We start from the raw sequence: 18,491 nt of genomic DNA, 5'->3' as shown, positions 1-18,491 counted from the left end.
CTTCTCTCCCAGCAGCTGTGCTGCTGACTCACTCTCCAGTCCCGCACAGCTCGTTAGCGCTGGGATCATCACTTCTCCGAAAAAACACAAACACAAGCTCGGACTGAAGGACTTCCTCGACTCAATTCACACGTGCACACATAGAAACAAGTGTGCAGTCAGCATACGTCTCTGTGGCTGAAGACGCTTTCTCCCACCCTCTATCTCAGCTCTAAATCTGTGCTAAACCCAGTTAGCAGGATTACATGTGACCTCTGACCTTTTGCTTTTGGCACTCAAACACATAACGTGCTCGCTCTCACCTGCTGTCAGAATCAGGAAGTTGAGTTTGTGGTTGCTCGGTGAAATGTGACTGATCTCCGGGCACGAAGAGCGTGATCACTCCCGCGTCGGTCTAACTGTAAAGGTTTTGTTATTGCAGTGTGTGAGAGCGTTTCTCCTTTGTTCACACATTAGCAGTCACTCTGTCATCACTACTGCTTTTGATCATCGCCACCTGTCTTTGATCTCCACCCCGTCTCCATTTCTTTGTGTGGGATCTATTATGTGATGCCAGAGAAGTTGATGTAACATCTAATATGACAGTTTTCAGTGTCACAGGCTGCCTTTTAATCCAGATCACTGATGTAACGTATGCTGCACGTGATCAACAAGAATTCATGTTCAGAGTTTTGGGTTTATTCTTTTTAAGATGATGTGATCTGTGTGTTTGTAATGGGATTTTTATGTTTAGGGTTTAATTTAAAGTTTTTCAGCTTTTTTTGTCAAATATTTTTTTCTGTGTTATTCAAACATGTTTTCATGTGTAAAGCTGGCAGTATTCAGTATTCGGTCTATTATGTACATTTCTTCTTATGGTGACTCTTCTTAAGGTATTTTTAATCTATTTGCAGACGATGAACTCGTATTTTATTGTTGCAATAATCTGAAACTTATTGTGGATACAGGTTTGATTTATTTTTATTAACTATTATTCATTATAAGCTGAGTTCTATTTTCAGTTCAATTCAGTTTTATTTATACAGCGCCAAATCACAACAACAGTCGCCTCAAGTCTCTTTATATTGTACAGTAGATCGTACAATAATACATACAGAGAAAAACCCAACAATCATATGACCCCCTGTGAGCAGCACTTTGGCGACAGTGGGAAGGAAAAACTCCCTTTTAACAGGAAGAAGAAACTTCCGGCAGAACCAGGCTCAGGGAGGGGCGGGGCCATCTGCTGTGATTGGTTGGCTATCCAGTCCATCTGCATAATACTTAAGTTCCCTTTGTAGATTTACTATGTTATAGATATAGATTATATATTATGCAGATTACTACTCACTGATTAAATCCATATGTTTGCACTTTAGTCTCTTTTGCAGTGACTAAGATATTGCTGGTACCATAAAGGAGAGACAAATAAATTATAGTTGAAAAGAGCAGAATAACCATAAAAACCTTTTAAAAAAACAATTAAAAGAATAATTTCTGATTTCCTCTTGGTTTTAGAATTAGGCTGAATTTAAGCATGTCTATAAATAACTATATTAGCTTTGGCTGACTACTATCGTTGAATAATGGGGGTTTCCCATAGCTGTTCATAGAGTGCACAGTGCATGTACGCAGTAAGAAAAATGTCTAACGGCCCAGTCTTTGCCCCCAGAGTCAAGCTGTTTGCATGTAATGTCTGCTCAGCTACACAGTAAAAGCTTAGAAGGAATCACAAATCCAGCGTCTTTACTAAGCATCAACCAGCTCGGTTACATTTACAAGGTCAGAGGTCATGTTTTGGTTGCAAACTTCCAGACCTGGAATTTTTTTTTTATGCCAGCATGCTTCAGGAGAGAAAACTAACTTCCCTGTTTTAAAAAGTTAAGCGTGTGGGCCTGCTGTATGTGTTTCCTGAATGTTTAATGTCCGATCTGTTAATGGACTCCACTGAATTGTCATGGGCCGAGATCTGTGACTTATTTTTAGGGTAATTTACATATAAATTTAAGCAGAAAGGTATTCTTTCTTGTACCATTCTGGAATTTGTTTGATGCAGAATAACAACATCTCTTGTTGCTGTCCAGTTTAAATAGATCAAATCACATAAAGCACAGTGTTTCTCCTTCACTGTAATCTTTAAGGCTCTTTCTGTCTCTTCACAGACCATATACATGTTTTGCGCTCTGGCCGTCGTCTGCGATGACTACTTCGTCCCCTCCCTGGAGAAGTTATGTGAGGTATTAATCAAGATTTTCAAAATATAGTCACTCAGCTGGGGAACTTATGTTGGAGAGTCAAGAAATTTAAAGAGTTACAGTTTCAGATGAACCACAGATACTGATATTCAGAGCTGGATGTTTATTGCTGGCGTATTTGCTTTGACAAACACATTTGAACTCTATTTCATTTTTATTAAGTGCTTTTCCCATCTCCCAGAAATAGGAACTCATCAGCACTGATACTGTCTTTGTCCTCGCAAAAGAAAGAAAGAAAGAAAGTTGTTTATGCCAGTTTTTATCCTGATAAGGAGTTTTCTTTCTCTGTTTTAAGACTTTAATGTACTTCGCCAGCATAAAAATAGCAGAATATCCGACTCACTCTTTGAATATGAATCGTCATGTTTGCCAAACAGGAATATTTTTCTGTTTTTTAGACTCTTTTTTGTAAAAACATGATTTCTTTTGCCAGTAGCAGAGACCCTTTTTTCTGTATTTGATTGAGAAATAAACAACCAGACTTTGTATTTACTCATTAGCCCAAATTAGTTACATTTATTTATTCTCCCAAAATGTTTCTAAAATCCTTCAGTCTCGTCTGGATTTTGAAACTGCACCTTTTTCCCTGTTGAAATTTTCTTAATCTTCCGATCTGTTCCTTCTCAGCGTCTCAATCTCAGCGAGGACGTCGCAGGTGCGACCTTTATGGCCGCTGGCAGCTCGGCTCCAGAGCTCTTCACATCCATCATAGGTACAACATTTCTACGCCCATCCCTCCATCAGTCTACATCCTCTGCTCTAACTCTGACAGCTGGAGCTGCAGTGCTGCTTTAGGCAGGCAGCAGCCATGGCTTTGAATGCTTTTATCCCAAGACACATGCAGTGAACATGGCTTTAAATATTCAAAATCACACTAATGGCATATACAGTGTTACTGGTGGGTGAAGGGTACTGTTAAATTTAGCTGCAATAAGTTATAAATATGTTATAAATATGTAAATGTGCCAAATGTGTTTAACATGCTTTATTTTGTTTAAGTTCAAGGTGACATATTCAGCTCATTTCCAGCTTTGTAGTTTTATTCTAAGACTCTACTAGAGTAGCTTTGCTTGATTCACAGTTTGAAATAATCCTTATTTATCTGTTATTGGGCCTTGGTGCAGTGTTCAGGTTAACCTTAGCTCCTCTGTTTTAAACCTGCTTTCTTCTAAATGGCTGACATCCTCTCTCTGTACAGATACAAATAGATAGAGCAGGAAAAACGTATGAATCCGAGTGTTTGTAGCACTGTGAAGCTTTGGCTTTTGGCTCAAAAGAATTAGAATTTGAAATGTATCATCGTCAGAGAATAAGGGAAAGTATAACAGGTCCACAGTGATGCTTTCTCTCTATCGTTAACATAAAGTGCAGCGCTGGGACACGCACCCCTCTGCTGGCACGTGTGTTTGAGTCAAGTGCTTTGACAGTTGTGTGACATCTGTTTGTCACCACTGCAGATGCTACTTCTGCTCTCTGTGGACCTCATCGTGTGTGTGTGTGTGTGTGTGTGTGTGTGTGTGTGTGTGTGTGTGTGGTGTGTGTGCGCGTGTGTGTGTGGTGTCGTGTGTGTGTGTCGTGTGTGTGTGGGTGTGTGTGGTGTGTGTGTGGGGTGTGTGTGTGTGGGGTGTGTGTGGGGTGTGTGTGTGTGCGTGTGTGTGTGTGTGTGTGTGTGCGCGTGTTGGCTCACTCTCCCTGCAGGAGTTTTTATCACCCGTGGCGACGTCGGCGTCGGGACCATCGTGGGCTCAGCCGTCTTCAACATCCTCTGCATCATCGGCGTGTGTGGCTTCTTTGCCGGCCAGGTATGATGTCATAGCAGCGTTACACTGGCTGAGCTCGCTGCTGACCCGGTGGCATTTTCACAGCGCGCAACCGGCGGCCTAATGTCACCTTTAAATACCGAGCAACCACAGAGTGGTAGAGGGTGAATTCATGTTTATGCGAGGAGTGCACGCTGTTCGTTTGAGCTTTAATGTCACAGATGTTAGCTGTGGCACGCTTAGCGGGGAGTTCATTTTTATACATATTCTGCATCATTTCAAAGTAAATATTAAAACGCTGTAATGTCAGGAGATAAACATGATGAAAACGAACAAATCAGGAATCACGCTTGTGTTTTATATTTGATTCTTTTCTGGAGCTTTTGTGCCTTGCTCAGACACATTTAAAACATCATGTCAGTGTGATTACAAGAGGCTGTTTGTATCTTTTTTCTGCTTTACCTCACTGGTTTTGTGTATTTTACATGAGATACAGAGATAGCATCACGTAGAGCAGCCTCTCTCTGATGCTATCTGACATGCCTGGGACATGGAAATGAGCAAAGTACAAGGATAAGCTCTCTGCTCTGAAAAATATATGCGCTGGACTCCAAACAGTGATGCAATCCCAGATTGTGGATTATGTAATCATACTTGGATAATGAGGGGGAAAGACAGGCACTGGGATGGAGCTCGGAGGGGGTTCGGAGGGGGCAGTGAAATCATCTTCGGTTCCACCCAGTGCACCTCGCCGCTGCTTACCTTTAGCTAGATGTTTGTAGCAGGTTCCTTCTACAAAGTCAAACCCAGTAAAAGCAAACATTTTGTTGGGATCCAACTTTACGATTCCACAGCTGGGAGTGGCACATTCAAGATGTGACCCCTGACCCTCCACTTATATATACAGTGAGCGCTGTGTGGGAGCGTGTTACAGCGTTAGTCACGGCATCGTGGGCCCCTGCGTTATATCTGATTACATAAAGTCGGTAAACACAGCGGCTCCTTTTCTATGTAGGATGCTAACCTGCAATTGCCTTTTTCAGTGGCTGTGATTCAAAAGGTTAACTTAAGACCTCCTGTGTTTACATCAGTATGGTAATGATGTCAGAAGGCTGAGTGTTTCTGTACGAGAGCAGAAACTGATGCGGGATACTTTCAGTGTGCTTATCTCTCAGTTTTCCTTTTTTTCCCTCACAGGCGGTGAAGCTGTCTCACTGGGCTCTACTCCGAGATTCGATTTATTACACGTTTTCTGTCACTGCCCTCATTGCGGTAAGAGCTTATACTGCAGAGTCACGTGTAGATGCACAGTTCACATGATCAAGTGTGGAGTAAGTGCAGGAAGAGGCACTCATGCAGTCACTTACTGAGCCAATTTACAGGGCAGGTCATAGTTAGCAGCTTTACAGTCACTACACATTTGCACTTTCTACCTCAGCAGTGCAGCTTTAAGTGTAGGTTTCTCTCCCACAATGCAATGCACAAAGGCAATGGAGTGGTAGGATGTATGCTTACTCAAGTACTGCATAGTTTCAAGTCAACTTTTGTGCAACTTTTTGTGGGGAATTATTGATCTTTTGACTCCATTGCATCTATTTGTTACTTTAAAGATTATACAAAACAATATTAGTTATTCGAAGTATGATGATATGTTGAAAACTAAATTAGCCTTACCTGAATGAACTACAGCAATGAAATAACACTTGCATGTTAATGTGGGAAACCAGTGGCTGACTTATGTTTCCTGTACAGTAGAATAAACTGGAGTGTCTCTCACGTTTAAAGGGAATGGGCCTCTTTGTTTCTTCCTGTCCAACATGTTTATATTAGCTAATCTGAACAATTTGCTGTTTAGATATTTTTATTTCTAACGAAAAAATAAACTGAGCAAAGAAACCAAAACAGGAGGAAAGTAGATGGGTGTCCTCAGGTGGGACGGTTTTCTTTTTAAAACAAAAAACAAGGCTTGGTCTGCTGTAACCGAGGAGGCGAATGTTGTTTCACCTGAGACACAGAATGTGGATCAAAGAAATAGAAAGAAAAGGTGCGACATGAGTGTTTCTGTCCAACAAGGAGCACCAACACAAAAAAGATGCTTAAACACCGCTGAGCTCTCAGACCAGGGCGAGAAACTCACAGCAGACATTGCATTTTTTAAGCTAATCTGTGATTACTATTACAATTACCTATGTTACCGAATTAATGTTGTTATACAGTTTTACTTTGCCATCTTTGAGTAGCATAGACGGTGCTGTTGGAGGCAGTTTCTCCAGGACTGATGTGGCTTCAGAGGCCATGCATCTAAAATGCATTTAGGCCACGTGATGTCTTAAGAGACCATAACTCTCCTACGACAGCTTTTCAGACCTGATGCAAATAAACCTTTATTAATCTAAGCAGAGGGAGGAGGGCATGATTGCTATTGAAATCAAGCTTACAGCCCGTAGAGGCTCCTTTGGGATTTTTGTAGGGATTTAAATGATCTCATCAAAAAACAAACAAACAAAAAATCTGTAAATAATGACAGACAAAAAAAACCCAAAAACAATTAATAGTAAGAAGAAGACAATAATAGATCGCAGTATTTCATTTAAACATGTTTGCATGTGTTCTGTTTGCATAAAATAATCATTATGCACACTTTACAAACTGCTTTGTGTGTCAACGCTGTGAAAGAGTCTTACTGGATGATATCCGTGACTACAGATTAGTTATTAAAAAGCTATTGATATTAAATTATACATTGGATTAGCCGATGGTTTCCAGCAACTGTGACTCTCCCGAAGGACTCTTTACCTGCATGCAACCAAAGCCTGCTCAGTGATTGGCCAATAAACAGAAACCAGAGAGACTGTGATGTCACACATCATGTCCCTTAGATGCAGGTTTGCATATTCATTTACAAATAACTGAACTGAGCTGTTCTGCACAGATGCAGAACCTTGCATAAAAAGCATGAAAACAAAATTCATATTTTTTAGTTATCGGTGCAGAAATGGTTTAACAACTGATATGTAACTAACATCAGTTACATAAAACTGTAACTGAGTAGCTGAAGCTGTAGAATAATAACGCCCTGCTCCACATCCTCATATTAATGATCCAATAACTTATTATTATACTTTTAAATAGTTCTAATTTTATATTTACAGGACATCTTTATAAAACTTCATAAAATCAGTCTAAGGGTTGTACATATTAAATGTTTACTGTTAATAAACCAGAGTACAGCTACTGCAAAGAACTTTTTTTCAGTGCTTTTCTATCCTTCATCAATTTTAGCCCCGTGGTGTATGACATTTCAACTTTTTACATATCTTTTAAATGTATTATATTTGTATTTGTCAGTGTCATATTCCATTTGTTTCTTTTGGCATTGTTTACTATTTTGGCTGTAACACAACAATCTTTAATTTGGACCCTTTTGTGGATTTGAGCTCTTAGCTGGGTCTGCCCCCTAGCGGCATAGATGTTGAACTGCAGGATTTAATTAAACTCCCACGTACTTCCTCCACCTAATGACCCCCTTGTGTCCTCTTTGTCTTTGCATCTTTAGTTCATCTACGATGAGCAGGTGTGCTGGTGCGTATTGACATTCACCATAAAACTCTAAATATATATGACTGAGCTTTTGAAATGGAAAGAGTGACTGTGAAACCTTTTGCTTGTGTTTGTGTGCAGGTGGGAATCTCTTGTCCTGATCCTGATGTATGCGGTCTACATCCTCATCATGAAGTGAGTGTCAGCTTCTGAGAGTTAAACAGCTGGTTGCAGTGATTTACTGAGTCTGTCATCGTTTGTTACTGCCAGGTTCAACGGCCGGGCCCATCGCTACTTCGACCGTCGAAAGAAAGGCTCGGTGAATCTGGCCAATGGGCTCACGGGAAGCACTGATCTGGAGGACGTCACATGTGACGCCACTGCAGTCCTGCTTAAAAAAGGTATCAGAGCCTCTTCTGCTTGTCCTCTAAAGTGTCTCAGTGGGTTGCAGTTGTTCATCTCTGCACACTGAAATTTGCATAAATATAAAAGCCGCAGGAGCACTTTCCTTCTATTTTGATTCTGCTCTGTGATAAGCAGGCAAAGGGTGAGGACAGTACCAAAGGACTACTTGTGCAGACTCTAAGATTTTGTATTCGGTGATTATGACCCTCTGTTTGAACACCGAGCTTCTTTCCATCCAGGAAACAAGCCAGCGTAAAGACGTTTGCAGAGAAGTTTGAATAAACTGGTAAACTGAATTCATTTGCCTTCTCCAACCAAATAAGCAACCCAGTAGCCTTCCCGGCGTGTCTCTTTAAGAGCTTGAGAGTTGCTTTGGATGCTAGGAATGTCAAAGAGTCAGCCGTTTTGTTTGCCGTCTGCAGCTTTCTCTCTGCCCTCAAAAATAAGTTACAGCTTGAGAACAACAGAAGAGAGGACTGCAAGATGCTGGCACAGCCTGCTCTGTCAGCTCGTTTTGCACCTGATACTCTGAATGCTGCCCCAGTGAGAAACAGTCGCCCTCCTCACTTGTTACTGGGCAAAACAGTTTCGAGGAAATGCTCACAAAATGTCTTCCTGGACAGTAATTTTCCCCCTTTTCCCACACAAATGAGCATGATTTTATATCGGCATGATTTTATAATAGCTATTGATTCATATTCATGTGCAGAACCTGCATTTTTTCCAGGTTAGGTTGGACCTGATCTGATCTTTGGTTTTGCGTTTATCTCGAGGCTCCTTAAGGATTTTGATGCCGTTCTCGTGGACGTATCTCTGCAGCTTTGCAATGACGTCAGGGACAGTGCCCTCGACAAACTGGTGGTGTTCCAACAGTAGAGGGATCACACTCCTCAGCTGTAGACATAGACCTGGCATAGACTTTCAGGGCACTGGTGAGGGAAGTCGAATCCTGCATTCAGAAGAAACAATGCTGTTTTCATCCTGGTGATGGAGTCGACCAGCTCTTTATTCTCTTGGAGATACTTGAGGGTGTGTGGGAGTTTCACCAACCAGCCTACATGTGCTTTATGGACTTGGAAAAGGAATTTGACCACCATACTTCCCAACATTCAGCCCCTGTACAAGAGAGCTTAATCTGCATTAGCAGCAATAAGTCAGGCTTGTTCCTGCCCTTTGTCCAAGATTCTCTTCATAACTTTTAAGACTTTTATGGGTTTGGTGGTCTCAGAATGTCATCTCTACTTTTTTGCCAATGATGTACTTCTGTTGGCTTTATTGAACTATGCCCCCTGGGCGAGGTGTTCCAGTCATTATAAACCATGAGGAAGCATTGGTGGAGACCCAGGAGACCATGGGGAGATTATGTTTCTCAGTTTAGGAATGTCTCATTATCTCCTAGAAGACTTGGAAAAGGGGGCTGCAGAGAGGGATGTCTGTGCATTTCTGCTTGGATGGTTGACCTGGACTTGGATAAGCCAGAGAAAATCAATGGATGGAGAGATATAATTAATTAATTAATTAATTTTTGAGGGGTTGGGTTGAGGCAATGATGCAACTTGCTGTCTGTGCAGATATGACTCCAGGCTTGTACTTCACTGTGCCTCCATACTGTGTGTTTTACAAACAACAGCTAAGATTTTCCAATCCAGCGAGATTTTATATTTAATGTTTTATCGGCTCAAACGTATTTTTCTGTTTTTTATTTTTTAGCGAACTTCCACTGCACGCCGTCTGTGCTGATGGTGGATGAGTTGCTGTCTGCCTACCCCCACCAGCTGTCTTTCTCTGAGGCCGGCATGAGGATCATGATCACCAGTCATTTCTCCCCGAGAACCCGGCTCACCATGGCCTCTCGGATGCTGATCAATGAGGTACTTACACACTGAACTATTCTTGGATGTGTGGTTTCAGATGCTCCTCACATACTTAGGAGAAATATAAATTTGTCAACTAAAGTTAGCCTGAAAAATTGGCCAAATCCAGAGTCTTAGCATAAATACAAACCAAATAATTGGGTCTGGGTTTAGCAGAAGATGAAATAAGACGTGGAATGAATGCTAATTGTCTTTTGGATATCTCAGACACCTGTCTGCTGCAGACTGAAGTTTCAGCTTAAATCCAAAGGAAACAACCACAGTTGGAAAGAATATTTATTTCTACCTCAGAGAAATATCTTCCTGTTTTGTATTTTATGCATAATGACAAAATAATTCACGAGAGCAATGCAAAGTGTCCAAATGATTTTTTTAATGTTCCAGAGACAAAGACTGATCAACACCACGGAGACTCGAGTCAATCGCATCACGAATGGTGACTCTGAGTCTACAGCCAGGGCGCAAGGGAGGCGGGGCCTAGAGAATGGGATGGGCGGAGTCGAGCAGGGTGTGAACGGGAGGTGCAGACTTCAGCGGCTGGAGAATGAGACGGAGAATGAAAATGAGGACAACGAGAACAATGAGAATGACGAGGAAGGAGAGGAAGAGGATGACAAAGAGGGCCCCCTGGTGCCCTTTAAAGTTCCAGGTACATGAGACGATCCGGCTCTCAGCAAATGTTCATTTTAGCATCGTGTAACGTTAAACCCTGACTACATCTTATTCATTCCAGCGGGTGTGTGTAACAAGCTCAAGTGGCTGATCATGTGGCCGTTGTCCCTGCTTCTGTTCTTCACGGTGCCCAACTGTGGCAAGCGCCGCTGGGAGAGGTGGTTCATGGTCTCCTTCTTCACAGCCACCATCTGGATCGCCGGCCTCTCGTACATCATGGTGTGGATGGTGAGTCCAGTCAGGCTCGCTCAACCACCTCCTGATCCTTTCCCTCTAAACATGGAGACAGTTTCTTTCAAGACTATTAAAACCGTGTTTTTAGAAACGTCTAAATGATTTCATCCTTTTGACTTATGTAATGCTGCAGTCACACTAGAGAAAACACTGGTTGGGAGACACACAGCTGTCATTATGGAAAACACACACATCCTTCGATTAAGTGCAGAAACAGAGGGAAACTCTCAGAATTGATTCATTTATCTTACCGCCCTGCGTAAGGAGGAATTCCCAGAGAGTCTGTCTCTTGAGACGATGTCTGTCTGTTCTCAGGTGACTGTGATTGGCTTTACTCTCGGCATCCCTGACGTCATCATGGGCATCACCTTCCTCGCAGCGGGCACCAGCGTCCCAGACTGCATGGCTAGTGTCATAGTGGCGCGGCAAGGTACGTTCACATAAGAAGTCCAGCGTCGCACAGCAGAGTTTTGCTTGTCGTAATCGCTTTGTCTCCCGACTGAACACAGACTTTGACAGTGTTTCTCTCCTCACCTCAGGTCTGGGAGACATGGCCATCTCCAACTCCATAGGCAGTAATGTGTTTGACATCCTGGTGGGTCTGGGTCTGCCCTGGGCGCTGCAAACGCTCTGCATCAAGACGGGCTCCATCGTGAGTGTTCCCTGCTCCGCTGGAGGAGCGTCTGCTGGAGCAGAAATGAGTTCATAAACAATGAGACTTTGTTTGTCACCAAACTGCATCACCGTGAACTGAGACGGTGTTATTTGTCTCATTACACTTTAAAATAAAACAAAAAAAACTGCATTTTAAGGTCATGTTGGATCATTGGTGAAAATGATGTGAAAATGCGCCTCTTTCTCTGTTTCTTCAGATCGAACTTAACAGCAGAGGACTCATATACTCCGTGGCTCTCCTACTGGCCTCAGTATTCTTCACAGTAAGTCACAGATTTCTGCAGCTAACATTTTTGAATGCACAGATTTGTGGAGCAATGATATGAAGGCGTCCCTGACAGCTTTAACTTGTGTTTCCCTGCCCTGGGGTAAAGACAGCGCACGGCTGACATGAGGTTTAAACAAGTTGCACACACTCCTATGTCAACCACAGGTTTGAAATTAGTATATTTAGACAAGAGGAAGAGCAAGTTCACTTGCAGCCACATAAAACACCTAGTTTGACGTATCGACAAACGCGGGAATTTCAGAAAACTGGAGCCAGTTCCAAAGAATGCCATAATTTGCAAATGTCATAAACCTATATTTTATTCACACCAAATATCTTGTAAGCCAAAAAGATGCTTTTCAAAAGCAAGCAGATGGTCAGAAATGAAGGGCGAATGAAGGCTGTCAGATGTATATAAGTATGCAAAGAAGTGCAAATACCTAAAACTGAAACATGACCTGAAGTAAACAGCTGGACTTGAGCTGGACGACTGTTCCTGGGAGGTCCGGACAAACCAATAAAGGCTTTGCATTGTAGCTCTTTTAAGTCAGGAATTGTTTCATAGTTGCATCCACTCTTCTTATCTTTGTGCGGTGTGTCTCTAATCGTGTCTTCTTCGTTCAGGTCCTCGGCGTCCATTTGAACAAGTGGACTCTGGACTGGCGACTGGGCTTGGCCTGCCTCATCTTGTACGCCATCTTTCTGTCCTTCTCCGTCCTCATCGAGTTCAACGTTTTCACTTTCGTCAACCTCCCCATGTGCCGAGACATCCACTGACCCTCCCGCCTTCTCCTCTTCTTCTTCTTCTTCTTCTACTAATTCTTCCTCTGGCTGATGGGGGAACCTCACCTGGCTTCCAGTTTCATGGCACCTCCAAACAAAGTCCTACCTATTACTTAATAGAAAAATAGAGTTCTGTATGATTTATATTTGGTGCAATACACACGAGTGGCGGACAGAAGGACGTCGGATGTTTTGGGGTTATTTTCTGGAGGTGCGAAGAGAAAGTGCCAGCGGCGGGATTGCTGCCAATCATGTATAATGAACCAAAACGTTGGCTGGAGTGAACTTAACTGTATTAACGCCGACAATTAGGCTACTGTTGGTGAACAAGCTGCTACTGTAACTGACTGACTGAGGCGAGAAAAGAGAGAAGTCAGCGATTTTTAGCTGGATTGTTTGTTACTCTTTCTACAAGTTTGGATATAAAGCACACGATTAAGTAATTTTTAAGCAAAAACTGGCTTTCTGTGTATATATTAGAAGTACTTCTATCAGCTTTTGTGTGGAATCCTCTTATGCACAACTGGATCGGTCTTGCAAAGCTGAAATATTCTGTGTTTTCCTTTAGGCTCAAAATGCTTCAACATGTCTCCTTCCAGCCCACACAGCATGCTGTAACAGCCACAGCTCTAGCTTTGCACTGTCACAGAGATATTTATCACATAAAGTCTGCTCTTGGCTGTTTTGTTTTGTTTGTCGTACCTGAGTAGATGTGGGCTTTAAATTTTCCCACACAATGAAAGGGATCTACCTGGAACTGACATCCAGCACCGTCACTTTATGGATTAGAGATTTATTTCTTTTAATATTCTATTGCAAAGCGTCTGCAGGTAAACATGTAACTACTGAAGTTAAACTTCCCTGTAGGCGGTAGACGTCTCGTACTTTATTGAAAAGTTAGCTTTTAGTCTCAGTCGAGTGTAACGTTATTTCTTAAAGCCAAAAGTATTTTTAGATTAGCCGAACTTGTAGATTTGGACGTAAGAGTCGAATGCACAGCGTGTTTGTGTGTGTGTGTGTGTGTGCGTGAGTGAGCGCGTGCCACAATCTGGAGCAGATGCAAAGCATGCCGAGGATGTAACTGGGAAGACGTAATCCTGATTTATTTATGAATTAATTTATTCGAAGATCACGTCTGACCTCCAGTTTCAGCCTTTTGGATCGTGTACAGTGATTTCAGTGGAAGCTGTGTACAATGTACTGTACCTAATATATAATCTAAGTACTGGAAACTGACTTGATGTTGTTTATATTTAAGAATAGAACTTTATAATTTATAAGTTTTGTATAGTTTGGAAATGTTGCATTTATATTAGTTTAAACACAGCGGATTTGGAGACAAAGGATGGAAATGTCAGCCTTTACAAACCTCTCACATGTTCTGATATGTCGCCCTCACGTGTTAAATTAGGGATGAGATGCAGATGTAACGGATTTCTTTTCAGGAAAAACACCAGACTTTGAACTTTCACAACAGTGCTTCAATTACTGTGCCGTCTCTTGTATTTGAGGCTCGTGGCTGTTCTTCTCTGCGTATTTGAGCACCACTGTTAGAACATTATGGTCACATTGTTTCAGCATGTGTTCAAAGAAAATGTGGACTTTTTATTTCAGTTCTTGAATCTGATCAATTCAAAGCGTCCTGCAGTCACAGGATGGCGCTGTAGAGCTGCGCTATGCCTTCAGCGAGGCTGCGCTTTGGGTGTGTGGGGGGATATTTTCAGGTAGGCTACGTAGTGACATATACTGTTCGGTTTTGCATGCCTCTTTCATAGTTCTGATTATTTTGTGTGTAATTTTAATGCAACATCTAAAAGGCACTGTCTTGATTATGCTGTACATATCAGGAGGAATATGCTATCATAAACGCAGGTGTTGGAATAACTTCTGATGAGCAGTTATATTTGAGATATATACAGTATTTAGGATGTAGGCCTACAGCACTTAGTTTCAGCTAATTCTTGTCATTTTATGCTCATGTCTGTTAACTTGTTTGTAAATCCTCATTTTTGTTGATGAGGAGCTCTGGGCAGGGACAGATGGACACCTTCACCTTGTTCCCAGTGATCTTCTTGCAATAAATTGATTTACATACACATAATGTTTTCAGATGCATTTATGAGTCATCGTGGAGTCATCTTTAAACAGGACCTGTGCAAAAAGTTTTCTAAGGAATCCAATGGAAAACTACACACAGCCTTACTGCTTCCATTGGAAACGAGAGGGTAGAATTGAGGTGTGTATTAACACAATGCCTCAAGCTTTGAGGGAACATGGCGACCAATTCATCCCAAAGTCAGGCCGTGCAATGCTCAAAGGAACTGCAAAAATCCAAGTGCTACATCTCAGGCTCTACAGGCCTCGGTTAGCATGTTAAACATTAAAGTAATCAGAAAAAGACTGAACAAGCATCGGCTGTTTGTAAGCGTTGCAGGAAAAAAACTCTCTAAAAAGAAGATGGCAGTACGGCCACAGTTCTGTAACAACGTCCTTCTGACAGACGTTTGGCTGTAATGCAAAGCATCACATCTGGGGAACTCCAAACACAGCATATCAGCACCTACACCTCGTACCAACGGTCAACGTGACGTGGAGGGGGGATGTTTCAGGTTTGTTTTGCTGCCACACGACCTGTTGTTGACCGTGAACTCTTCTGTATGCCAAAGTATTCTAGAGTCTGATCGACGGCTGAAGCTCAGCCCAGATTGTTACTTGAAAGAGGACAGTGATCCCAAGCACAGCAGCAAATCTCCAACAGATGTGCTGAAAAAGAATCAAAGTGTTGCAACGGCCCAGTCAAAGTCCAGACATCAACCCGACTGAAATGCTGTGGCGGGACCTCAAGAGAGCCGTGCATAAATGAATGCAAACAAACTGTCCCCCGCCTGTCCCGTTTGCTTCTTTTGCCATCAGAATTATTGTCTAAAGGCCAAGAAAGATGCCCAACGGATTTACTTTACCAAGTGGACCATCCCGGCCTTGTCGTATTGATCCATTTGATTGACCTTTGTTTTTATTGTTTATTTTATTTTATTTTCAGATGTTACATAAGGGACAATATAATAAACAACATCATCGCGATGATCTATGTGAATATAACAGTAAGTACTAAATATTGAATATTATTGTGCAGCACGTAGGATTGACAGCGCACAGTGTGCTTTGAGGTAGGAGCCAAAAAAGTTTGTGTCTGTGAGCACCTGTGTGTACACCTGTGAATGTGAGCGCGCTTGTATTCAAAAGGTTCCTTCATGTAATGATCTGCTAGAGGGTGTGGGGAGCCACAGCCCCGTCCTCCAGGGCATGAAGCAGGCATGGAGGAGATCCAGGCTCCAGACATCCAGAGACCCTCAGAGCACAAGAGACCAGGGAAGACCAATGGAGGGGCAGCCGTACCACTCTGCCGGAAAGAGCTGAGGAGAGTCCCAGATGAGGGCTCACTCAGCAGCCGTGGAGCAGAAGCCAGAGGGGGTTGCAGTGACGTGCCCGTGAGCTCCGCCGGCAGCCAGCTGTGCCAGAGTGGACCGAGCCCCAGGCCGAGAGGCCGAGGGCACCCCACCCCCTGAAGGGGCCCAACCGAGCCACAGGCGCCAGGCCCCGACAAGCAGCCACCGGGAGTGAGCCGGTGCATATCTGAGCGCATAGCTCCGGACACCAAGAACCACCAATTCATCGATGTCTGAGGGCATCAGCCACTGGCAGTCAGAGTGGTGGGGGGAGATAGGCCTCCATACCTTGGAGGGCCTGAGATGTCCCAAGTGAGGTGGCGTCTGATACCCGACCTGACATATAGACACAGACAAATGGCCACACACAGATACGAATATCCAGACAAGCAGACCACTCCCAACTCAGTGCAGGGAGGCCCCACATTCCAGACCCCAATCGGACGGCCAACTCCTCCTCCCAGCCCCCCACCCCCACCCCAACGGGCAACAGAGAACAGGGGTGTGTGAAGACTCCAAGCCTCCCTCCGCCCGCTCATATGTCAACACGTAGTGTTGATGCATGTGTGTTCTAAGGTGCATTTAAAAGGAGGGAGGGCATGGAGCTACCTGCCAGAGAGCAGCAGGTAAGCGCATAGCCCCTCCTGCTAGCCCTCAATGTCTACATGTATTTAAAATTGAGAGGTGGGCAACGACGCCAGAGGTGAGGTTTTATTCCCTGATGGTCTTCTGGATGCTGTGTGGCATGCCCACCCCCAAGGTCCTATATGTATGTGTTATGAGAGTGTGAGTAATGTGAATGTTTAAGTTGTGGGATAAAATTGAGGCACAGGTGGCCAGAAGGGGACAGGGGGGGAGATGCCTCCCCTGCACACCTGCACCCCAAGGCCCTGCATGTGTGGGTGATTGTGGTGGAGCGGGAAGAGGAAGGCAGCTGGAGATGGGGAGGGAAGGAAGGGAGGGGCAAGAGGCCCCTCTCTGGGGCCAGCTCCCCCCGCTGACCCCAGTAGGCACCCCCACACTCTGGGCAAAGGGGCCCAGGCCCATCCGGACCGGGGCCCACAGCAGCTGCACCGCCCGGCCCCACAGAGACCGGGGTAGCCCACCGTTTGGTTTTTTACACACTGTTTCTGCATTTGGTTTAGCTTTTGGTAAATAAAGAAGGACGTGATGTAATGTGACATTTTGAATGTATGTATATGTCCTGATATAAAAGATGTATTTTTACCATGACTGTAGATGGTACCTGGCTTTTAGGAGAGACTGAGAAGGTACAGACTCAGTTTTCTTCCCTGTAGAAAGCAGAAGACTTACTTGGAAAAATTCTCAAGTATTACTCATTGATGACTGCTTCAGACAGGGGCTGTTTGGTTTTTTTTTATGATGAATGGCCATGAGTTACATGAGTTTGATGGTAAATGGATTGGTACTTGTACAGCACTTTTAAGAACTCAAAATGATTTTTACTACAAGCCTCATTTAACAAATTGCACAAGTGTTTTTTCTATGAGTAAGCACTTTGAACATTCGCACACACTCACACAGTGTCGGGGGCGATTCAGTGCAGCGGCTTCCTCCGATTTATTTCAACACACAAACTGGAGGAGACGGGAATCAAACCACCGACCCACTCTACATCCTGAGCCACAGGCGTTTTGTTTTTCAGTTCATAACAGGGAAAAACCAAAGCAGTTCACTCCACCTTGAATTAAACAGAAGTTCCTGAGAAATTCACCAACATGCACGTGTTTAATATTTATCTGATTAGCTTTATCATCCAGTGCGACTCAGAGAGTGGGATGATATGGGAGTTACTGAATCGAGGCTTCGTGTTGGGAAAGATTCCGACAAACGTGACGTTTGCTTTGAGAGTGTTGATGGAGAAATACAGAGCAGGTCAGAAGGAGCCTCGCTGTGTCTTTGTGGAAGTAGATGATAGGATGCTGAGACAGGAAGTGTGATACTGCATGAGGAAGTCAGCAGTGGCAAAGAAGTATATGAGGGTGATGCCGGACATGTATGAGGGTAGCAAGACAGCGGTGAGGTGTGCAGTGGAGTGACAGATGGGTTGAAGGTGGGGGTGGGACTGCATCAGGGATCGCCCATTCTTGTTTGCAGTGATGATGGACAGGCTGACAGATGAGGTCAGGCAGGAATCTCTGTGGACTCTGATGTTCACAGATGTGGTCTGTAGAGAGAGTAGGGAGTAGGTGAGAGAGACCCTGGAGAGGTGGAGGTATGCTCTGCAGAGAAGAGGAATGAAAGTCAGTAGAAGCAAGACAGAATTCATGTATGTGAATGAGAGGAAGACAGTGAAGATGCAAGGAGCACTGAAGAGGATGAGTTTAAAGACCAGCCAAAGCAGTGCACAAGAGAGGTGAAGAAGAGTGCAGGCAGAGTGGAGTGGGTGAAGATAAGTGATTTTACACAGAAGGATAGCAGTAAGAGTGAAAGCAAAGGTTACAAGATGGGAGTGGGACCTGCTGTGATGTATGATTTGAAGACAGTGGTACTGATGAAAAACAAGAGGCCTAGTTGAAGATGTTCAGGTTTCACTGGGAGTGAGCAGGATGGACAGAATTAGAAGTACATCAGAGGGA

General features: G+C 43.5%; 1 protein-coding gene across 1 annotated transcript in view; it reads left to right on the top strand.

Moving 5' to 3' along the window:
• The window catches only part of LOC102307382 (sodium/potassium/calcium exchanger 3), a 68,043-nt gene extending 52,840 nt beyond the window's left edge, over positions 1-15,203 (top strand). The window contains exons 5-18 of the mRNA XM_042219610.1: positions 2,142-2,216; positions 2,862-2,946; positions 3,933-4,036; positions 5,192-5,266; positions 7,551-7,576; positions 7,676-7,729; positions 7,805-7,935; positions 9,650-9,810; positions 10,198-10,462; positions 10,547-10,713; positions 11,035-11,149; positions 11,259-11,371; positions 11,592-11,657; positions 12,287-15,203. Coding sequence (XP_042075544.1) covers positions 2,142-2,216; positions 2,862-2,946; positions 3,933-4,036; positions 5,192-5,266; positions 7,551-7,576; positions 7,676-7,729; positions 7,805-7,935; positions 9,650-9,810; positions 10,198-10,462; positions 10,547-10,713; positions 11,035-11,149; positions 11,259-11,371; positions 11,592-11,657; positions 12,287-12,439 — 1,590 coding nt within the window. The 3' untranslated portion in view covers positions 12,440-15,203. The remainder of the gene's footprint in view (positions 1-2,141; positions 2,217-2,861; positions 2,947-3,932; positions 4,037-5,191; positions 5,267-7,550; positions 7,577-7,675; positions 7,730-7,804; positions 7,936-9,649; positions 9,811-10,197; positions 10,463-10,546; positions 10,714-11,034; positions 11,150-11,258; positions 11,372-11,591; positions 11,658-12,286) is intronic.
• The last annotated feature ends 3,288 nt before the right edge of the window (positions 15,204-18,491 follow it).

This window comes from Haplochromis burtoni, unplaced genomic scaffold (assembly GCF_018398535.1).
Source record: "Haplochromis burtoni strain Fernald_Lab_line unplaced genomic scaffold, NCSU_Asbu1 Contig_35, whole genome shotgun sequence".
Classification (NCBI taxonomy): Eukaryota; Metazoa; Chordata; class Actinopteri; order Cichliformes; family Cichlidae; genus Haplochromis; species Haplochromis burtoni.
Note: the sequence above shows the minus strand (reverse complement) of the source record. Positions and strands in the feature narration are given on the sequence as shown.